This window comes from Ornithorhynchus anatinus, chromosome 8 (assembly GCF_004115215.2).
Source record: "Ornithorhynchus anatinus isolate Pmale09 chromosome 8, mOrnAna1.pri.v4, whole genome shotgun sequence".
Classification (NCBI taxonomy): Eukaryota; Metazoa; Chordata; class Mammalia; order Monotremata; family Ornithorhynchidae; genus Ornithorhynchus; species Ornithorhynchus anatinus.
Window position 1 is genome coordinate 4,373,290 of NC_041735.1, and position 8,926 is coordinate 4,382,215.

Genomic DNA, 8,926 nt, shown 5'->3' on the forward strand with positions numbered 1-8,926 from the left:
GGGCCTGGGAGTAAGAAGAACCTGGGTTTTAATGTCGCCTCCGCCACTTGTCTGCCGTGTGACCTTAGGCAAGTCATTTCACTTCTCTGGGCCTCAGTGACCTCATCTGGAAAATGGGGATTAAGACTGTGAGCCTCATGTGGGACATGGACTGTGTCCAACCTGATTAGCTTGTATCTAGCCCAGTGCTTAGTACAGTACCTGGTAAGTGCTTGACAAATACCATTTAAAATAACCAAAAAACAGACCAAGGCCCCATTTTATGATAAGAGTGTTACCCTCATCCGACTGATGAGTTTGAGGGAATCTAGATCATCCTTTTAAGCCTTACTATGTGCCAAGCGCTGGGGTAGATACAACATAATTGGGTTAGACACAATCCCAGTCCCACATAGGGCCCTCAGTCTTAATCCCCATTTGCCAGATGAGGTAACTGAGGCACAGAGAAGTGAAGTGACTTTACTAAGGTCACATAGGCAACTGGTAAAGTTGGAAGTAGAACCCAGGTCCTCTGACTCCCAGGCCCGTGCTCTGTCCACTAGGCCACACTACTTCTCTTTCTTGTACAGCAAGCGGGATTACATAAACTCTATTTCTTTATGGAGTTTCCCCGGAAAGCTTAATGAGTTAATTGCCAGTGCATTCACCTTCTATGGGAGATGTTTCATTCAGTCAATCAGTGGTATTTATTGAGAAGCAGCGTGGCTCGGTGGAAAGAGCAGGGGCTTGGGAGTCAGAGGTCGTGGGTTCGAATCCCTGCTCTGCTACTTGTCAGCTGTGTGACTTTGGGCAAGTCACTTAACTTCTCTGTGCCTCAGTTACCTCATCTGTAAAATGGGGATTAAGATTGTGAGCCCCAAGTGGCACAACCTGATTACCTTGTGTCAATCCCAGGGCATAGAACAGTGCTTGGCAAGTAGAAAGCACTTAACAGATATCGTTATTATTATTATTATTACTTATTGTGTACAGAGCACTGTACTAAGCGCTTGGCAGAATATAATACAGCAGAGTTCATAGACATGTTCCTTTGACCACAAGAAGTTTACAGTCTAGAGGGGGAGTCAGACATTAATATAAACATATAAATTATGTTTATAAGTATTGTGTTAGAAGTAATTATTTTGAATTACAATTCTGTTCCCCCTTTAAGGATCTCCTGTTTCCTTCAGTTTCCTTCCTTTTCTGAGATGCCAGAAGGGCACTTTTTTGTTTTTAAATGACATCTGTCAAGTGCTTACTATGTGCCAGGCACTGTACTAAGCGCTGGGGTAGAGGCAGGCTAATCAGGTTGGACACAGTCCACGTTCCATGTAGGGTTCACAGTCTTAATCCCCATTTTCTAGATGAGGTAACTGAGGCATAGAGAAGTTAATTGACTTGCCCAAGGTGGCTGAGTTGGCACAGCGAGGGCCATCTGTGCAGAGTGTGTAATCCGATCTCACCATGCCCTAACCTGTTCTTTGAGGGGGCCACACTAAATGCCTCTTCGGGATTTCCTTGATGTTCTGGTGATTGGGCTAATTTCCGGAAACATTTCAGCCCGTGGGGCAGAGCGGGAAGATGCCAGCTGCTGCAGCTACCCAAAACTAACTGCCAGCGTACAGAGGGGTTCCAACTTGTTCAGTCCAGGGTGTTTGGACATTTGGGTGCAAATATTTGGGGATTTGATGTGCAAACATCAATGCCGGGGATGTGAAGAGACCCCCTTTAGAGTGGAGCTGACAGTACTAAATGAATGATTCTGCTGCTTTTAAGGCAAAATGGTTGTGAAAGCATGCGGCCATCTTCTGGCATCTCATTCGGCTGAGGCGGCGCAACTTGAAACGTGAGCCTGAAGCACAGGGGAAATCTGGAGTCTGCTTAGTTTGCGAGATGGTCTTTCATCTTTCCAAGATTGAATCTAAACTTCTCTAATGATTGCAAAGATTATATACCGTACCACCAACATTCCAGGCCTGTTCTAGTCAAACAAACAGAATAAGAATTATAGATGTATTTTAAGTTGAGAGACATTCTATTAAGATTTGAGACTTTAGCAGTTTGTCTAAGCTTTTGATATACAAGCTGTGCAGAGCTGCCTGGAAAGCAAATTTGTGTGCGTGAGACATCCTCTTAGCTATTCATTTTGAGGATGTGGTTTTTTTTCCCTTTTTTGCTCTCCTTCTCTAAGATTTGGTGATGGAAGCTCTCTGACTGTGAATTCACAAATCAAATATATCCCCAAATTTATTAATCATGCATGGGGTGATAGTGCCGCCTGAATCTTGTGCAAGGTGAATAATCATGGACTGTTTTAGACAGCTACCATCATTTAAACCGAGCAGCTGAATCAAATGGCTTTAGAAGTAAGAAGAAAGGTTCTGAAGACACTGAAACACAGTGATGGGAGAAACAGGCTTGAATACAGGAGAACAGATGTTTCTGCACAAATTACAAAATCGGATGGATAGAATGAGAATGCCTTTCTCAGGAGCTCCTAAAATTAAGTTAATGTCCCCGACATCCCTGGGAGACAGGTAGAGGTCAAACACGAGTCCGTAGAGAGGCTAAGTGGCTTCCTGAGAATTGGCAATCGATAGTGGCTCAGCAGCCGGGCCTCATAACTCACTGCCATTTGCACAACACGCTGGAGTTGCTAGAGAAACCGACTTCAGGAATGAAAATAAAGCACTTGGAGAGTTTGCATTTTTCTTCCACGCAGTGATAAAGGCTTCTCTCTTTGATTTATGCATTTCTTAGGAAAGCATCTGCTTCTAAAACTGCGCAGCCAGTGACTGACCAGTTATCTCACACCAGTTCCTCACTGACCAGTGGGAACGAGTTGGGAAAGAGCCTGGAAGGGATCGCAGAGAATGAAGAGTCCTTAATTCCAATGATTGTGCAAAACAGCTTTGTTGACACAAAGGTACTGTGAGCGTAGAGTTCAGTTGGCTGTGTTGCAAGCACATATTGCTTCCCTTTCTGCTTACATATTAAATGTGTCTATATATATAATTCTATTTATTTATATTGATGCCTGTTTACTTGTTTTGATGTGTATATATGTATAATTCTGTTTATATCAATGCCTGTTTACTTGTTTTGATGACTGTCTCCCCACGCCCTCCAGGCCTTACAGTGGGCAAGGATTGTCTCTACTGCTGAATTGTACTTTCCAAGCGCTTAGTATAATGCTCTGCACACAGTAAGCGCTCAATAAATATGATTGAATGAATGAATAAAGAGACAGGCATTCCCCAGATGCGAATCCCTCTAAGGGACTGATTCTCAGGAGTGAAAAAAGGCCTTTGTTAGAAAAGGAAGGTCACCTTCCTGAGGACTGGCATAGGAGGTGAGCATCTCCTTCCTGGGGACTGGTGTAGGGGGTCAGCATCTCTTTCCTGGGGGCTGGCGTGAGGGGTGAGGCAATGGGGACATTTGTCCAGAGTTCCAGGCCCCGGGGACCAGTGGGACTCCAGCCTTTTGCACCATCCCGCCCTTTGCACCATCCCAAGTCGCATGCCTGAGCCCGACGGGCCCACCAGACCCCCTCCCCCGACATCCCAACAATGACAATTCTCCAGGGCCCTGCTCCCCAGAAGCTGCATGGCCCCTTAAGGCAAAGGACTGTATGGAGTCCTGACCGGAAGGCCAGGGAGAAAGATTGAAAGAGGAAACTTCCATTCTTTAAACCTCCAATCCCAACTGACTGGGCTCCGCCCTCTTATGCCCTCCTGGAAATTGGGAATGAGTGGTTGAAAATGTACAGCCTTACAGGGTCAGACTACCCCAGCGACCATTTGGACATTGACCTGATGGCCTAGGTGACCCAGAGAAGTAAAAGGGAGGAAAGTGGATGGTATTTCTGGCTTGCCCCTAGCAGAAACCATGCAGAAAAATAATATTGGTATTTGTTAAGCGCTTACTACGTGCAGGGCACTGTTCTAAGCACTGGGGTAGATACAGGGTAATCAGGTTGTCCCACGTGAGACTCCCAGTCTTCATCCCCATTTTACAGATGAGGTCACTGAGGCACAGAGAAGTTGTGACTTGCCCACAGTCACACAGCTGCCAAGTGGCAGAGCAGAGATTTGAGCCCATGATCTCCGACTCCCAAGCCCGTGCTTTTTCCACTTAGCCACACTGCTTCCCTAATAGGAATAGAAGAGAATAAGAACTCATTTCCAGAAAACTAGCACCTCAAATTCCTCCCAAGAGTCTGGCTTCTAAAACCGGGTCCAGCCTAGTGGATGACAAGATTCCAACCCCGCTTCAGAGTGCTGTGAGAGTAAAGTGCTGTGAGGGCCAGCCGGGCGGAGAAACTGGAATAGAAAAAATCAAAAGGGAGCCAGAAAATTGCTAGAGAGTATTGGGAAGTGAGGAGAGAAATTAGATTGTTTATTAGAGTGTTAATAGCGGTAATATTTATTTGGTCAGAGAAGAAAATTGATTTTTTTTTTTTTGCAGAATTTCTGAATTTTAACTGACATCACCTTCTCTGTTAACTTACTGAAATTATTATATTTCAGTAGCTTTTGTCCGGGACAGTTATCAACTGTCATTTGAAACCCAGTCCACAGATTTAGGCTTGTGAATTAGAGTTAAATAAGAATACTCAAAACGTGACATTTGAATTGGCAAGAAAAGTTGAATTTTATTAGAAGGTTTTCGTTCTGAAACCATACAAGTCAGGGCATTTTAAATAAAGCTGAATTTTGCTTATATATTTCAGCTTTATTATACCAAAAATTCTCTCCGTTTCTATTTTGTTCATCCTTCTGAGTTCTGTGTGTGACCAAATGAAATATGTATGAGTTAAGAGAGTTAAATTTTGCCATCTTTATTTTTAGGGGGGAACTGATCTGATCATTAACAGCTATGGCCCTATAACAAAGAGCAACTCTAAGAAGAAATGGCTCTTTTTTCAAGACTCTAAGAAGACAAAAACTGAGCAGGTAATTCATATAAATGACAATTTCCTCAGTTACAGCCCTTCAGAGGGGTGTGTTAGTTATTCATCATCATCGTCATCATTATTGAATGTGTACTGTGTGCTAAGCTATGCGACCATGTGCTCTACCAGATGTGTTTAGATATTTAGTTGGTGGATCCTATCATAATTATGGTACTTGTTAAGCGCTTACTATGTGCCAAGCACTATTCTGAGCACTGTGGTAGCTTCATAAGAACCAGATCAGTCCCTGTCCCACCCAGGACTCACAATCTAAGATGTCTTAGCCAGCGGGATAGACCTTTGTTCATTTTTTTATTTTGTAAAACACTGATAACGTTCCAAAATGTGTGCATAAAACTCCAAGTTTTTCGGAGATGCCTTAGGTTGTTTATATCCGATGGACTTGATTTTATGGAGGACCAGCTTAAGTAGACTTCTTTCTAGGTGGAGCGTGCTCACCTGTGGGAGGACAGTTTCACTCCTTCAGGACAACAGGAGCTGTTTAGACATTTTCTCACTGGGCACCTGAAATGGCAATTCTCCCTCACTCCTTCCTTTAGAGTGCCAGAAAACCAGCTCAGTATTGGATTGATTTTTAAATATTTGCAAGGCATGACCCAAACCTCTTCAGAGTACTTGGTGACCACTGCTTTTGTCTGTCGGTTGACATTTTGCCCATTTTCCCCATAGCCTCAGAGGAGATTTGTCCAGGCTGTCTGCTTATATCAGCCAGGCACCACTGTGTTAGTCAGCGATGAAGACTCTCCCGCATCCCCAGACCAAACCACCAGCTTCCAGGGGCACTTTGGCATTGCGGCCGACACGGAGCATTCAGCCAACAGCGAAGGAAGCCACGAGACCGGAGACTCCGGCAGGTTCTCTCACGAGTCCAACGACGAGCTTCACCTCTCTTCAGTTATAAGTACCACCCCCCCTACCTCCCATTGCTTCCCAGGCAGTGACTCAGGCGGGCAGCTTGCCATGAGCCAGTGTGAAGACCCTTCAGTGCCACTGGCTGCCGAACAGACTGCTGCCTCGGCTCTCCAGTTCCAGCCGGCCACGCTGTGCTTTGATCCAAATGAGTTTCCAATCTAGACAGCCGGGCCAGACGTTCTCACGGCGTATGTCTGTTCAAAGGACAATGAGCAGGGAGCCAAAATCCCGGTACCTTATCGGGGCAATTCGATAGTCTTTGTTGAATGTGGTTTTTTTGTTGGTTTGTTTGTTGGGTGTTTTTTTTTTTTTGTTGTTGTTGCTTTTTTAATTATTTTTTTAAACTCACTCATTTTGAATGTGGAAATGTCAGCAATGTGAAAGGACAGTGGAAATGAAAGTAAAATATATCACTGGAGCAGAAGGAAGGCTTTTGGAGCCCCTCTGCTGAATATCTACCTCAGTTTGCCAGAGGGTGAACTCTGAAGACAACGGCTTTACCTCATTTGTTTTATAGTTGACCTCAGCTACGTAACTGATAATAACTTCCTATTAGCATTTTTTTATTGCGGGGTGTGTGTGTCTGTGTGTGAGTGAATGTGTGTGTGAGTGTGTGGTATGTGATTGATCAAAGGAGTCGTATAGGTAGATGAGTAAGAATGTTTATCTGAAGCTCTGGTTTTTTGATTTTTTTCCTAACTGGGCCATCTTGAGAGTTGAGATGATTCAAGATCTCGGATCCTGACGACAGCAGAACCTTCAGATGGGGAAAATAAGTAGGACCATTTGAACCAGGGGCAAAAAAAAAAAAAAATACACCTCTGTGGGAGTGGCAGAATTTGGGTATTTTAATTGCCTGTGTAAAGATATGTCTCAAAAAAGCACTTGAAATCCGCCATGTTTACCGGAGTGCTGTGTCCCTGGTGCCCTAAACCTCAGCGTGCTTAGTGCTGGGCCTTTTTCAGTACGTCCCAACTGCTGACTAATAGCAGGCGTCAACACGTGGTCTGCCTACCCTTAGCCTGCTGTTACCTTGGGTTGTCTCAGACTAGATCGCCAATCCTTTTAAGAATGAATTTTTAAAAGTTTATGCGTTTGTTTTCTAATTTGAGATTGGCTCGGTGGGGCGAACAAACTCCCTGAAGGATTAGTCAGAAGATGCTCAATCCTAGACCATAAAATGGACTATCCCGGTACGTCAGTACTTCACAGTAACGGTGCCTTCCAATTTCTATTATAAAATGAGTCCTTTGCCTTAAGCCTTGTTAATATTCCTAAAGTTTGCGTAGAACTAGTGCCCGTAAAGTTGCCTTAAGAGTCTTTGATTTTTCTGGAAAATTTTTTATTGTGAAGTACTGTCGGTAACCAGAGTTCACCCAAACGGTTTCGTAGCTTAGGTTTTGTTTAGAGCGAACCGTTCCGAAGTCCGGCCCCTGTTCTTCCGAGAGCTGATTGGAGAATTCACTGCTGTTTCTTCTTTCGGACTTGGCACAGTTAACGAGGAACATTAGCCCAGGGAGTGACTTTAATCTCTTGCCAACCTGCAATCTGTGGGGAGGTCTAGACAAGCAAAAAAAAAACTGGCCGGTTCTCAAGTGCTCTGTAGGCATTGTAGTTCCCACGGTTTTGAAACGGTCTCCATTCCCCTTTAAAAGGGTTTTTAAAACCCGTGCATTGAAGCTACTCTGTAGCCTGGTTTTCGGAGACAGAGGGGTAAGGTGGTCTCGCTTCTTCCGCTCAACCCCCTTCCTGGGTGGGCTAAAGCAAATGGGAAACTACTGTTGGTTAGACCCCCCCCCCACACCCTCCTGCACCATACTTCTCCCAAGCCCTTGGCCATATGGACCTGCTTTTTGGGAAGAAATTCGGCCTGTGATTGGGTGCCAGATGAAAGCCCTTAGAAGGAACGTGGGGTTGAGTGGTTGCGAGGGGCTAATGCCAGCAGTGGCTTCTGAGCGCCAATCCCAAGCCCCCCGATGTCGAGGCCCAATTATAGGCTTCTCAATGAGACAAAAAGCAGAGCTTTAGATGAACTGTGTGTTGCACGGATAAAATGCTGCTCCTGCCTTTTACCCATACAGCTCCTGTTTTATACTACCTCCTTTTAAAGTTATTCTAGTGTTATTTTTTTTTTCCTGTACTCAGGGAACATTTTGTTACGTTTGAGCCGCCTCACGGAGATGTGGGGCCTACTGACAGGGTATGGTGTTTTTTGGTTTTTTAATAGGCGAGGTAGGTAGGGCCGATTTCATCGGTGTCTAAAATTAGATTTGTGGTTGTGTTTTCTTTCATCAAAAAGCAATCAAGACACAATGCAAATGCTTTTTTGTTTTCCAAAGCTTAAAACAAATAAAAACTTCCCATCGGAATCATAGAAGCAGCATCTAGAGCAGCTTGAATTTTGGCGGATTTCACAGGCTTTGGAAAGGTGTTGAAAAATGCACTTTGCTTTGTTTGATTTTTGATGCTTCGGCCCATAGTTCAGGTAGATCGTATTAGATATGGACCAGAACATTTTCACTTCTTCATAGTATTGCTACATCAGCAATATAATAATAATGAAAATAATTATCCTGTTACCAAAGAATTTTCTGTAGGAAAGAGAACAAAGCTGCATATTATTTTCCCCCCAGGTTTTGAATTAGTGGAAAACCACCATAGGTTTGAAGCGCTAAAAGCATTTTATTATTTAGATAGTTGCTAACCAAAAGAAATAGGGTTTATATTGATTGTAGCAGTTGGTTAAATAGATTAGTGTAGACTTTTACAATTTTTAACTACCTTCTTATTGCAAAAGCATCTAAAGGAAATTTCAGATTTCTTTTCCAGCAGATAGCCCCAAAGACTTTCAAGTGTCATTGATTTTTTTTCTTTACCAAGTCGTTATTCAACAATTCAGTATTAAATGAAATATTTCTGAATTGTTGGACGTACTTCTTGGAGGGAAAAAAAACACCTTTTCACCGAAGAGATATATTTTGGTCTCGTCAAGCAGGAGGTTTAAGTGTAACCTCAAATTTCAGTTTCTACTTAGCCGACAGGTGCGTCTTTGAAATC

The 8,926-nt window shown here is 43.6% G+C and overlaps 1 protein-coding gene across 1 annotated transcript in view; it reads left to right on the forward strand.

Moving 5' to 3' along the window:
* The window catches only part of PRTG (protogenin), a 116,838-nt gene extending 110,069 nt beyond the window's left edge, over window positions 1-6,769 (forward strand). Inside the window, exons 18-20 of the mRNA XM_029070155.2 lie at window positions 2,743-2,908; window positions 4,833-4,937; window positions 5,627-6,769. Coding sequence (XP_028925988.1) covers window positions 2,743-2,908; window positions 4,833-4,937; window positions 5,627-6,031 — 676 coding nt within the window. The 3' untranslated portion in view covers window positions 6,032-6,769. The remainder of the gene's footprint in view (window positions 1-2,742; window positions 2,909-4,832; window positions 4,938-5,626) is intronic.
* The last annotated feature ends 2,157 nt before the right edge of the window (window positions 6,770-8,926 follow it).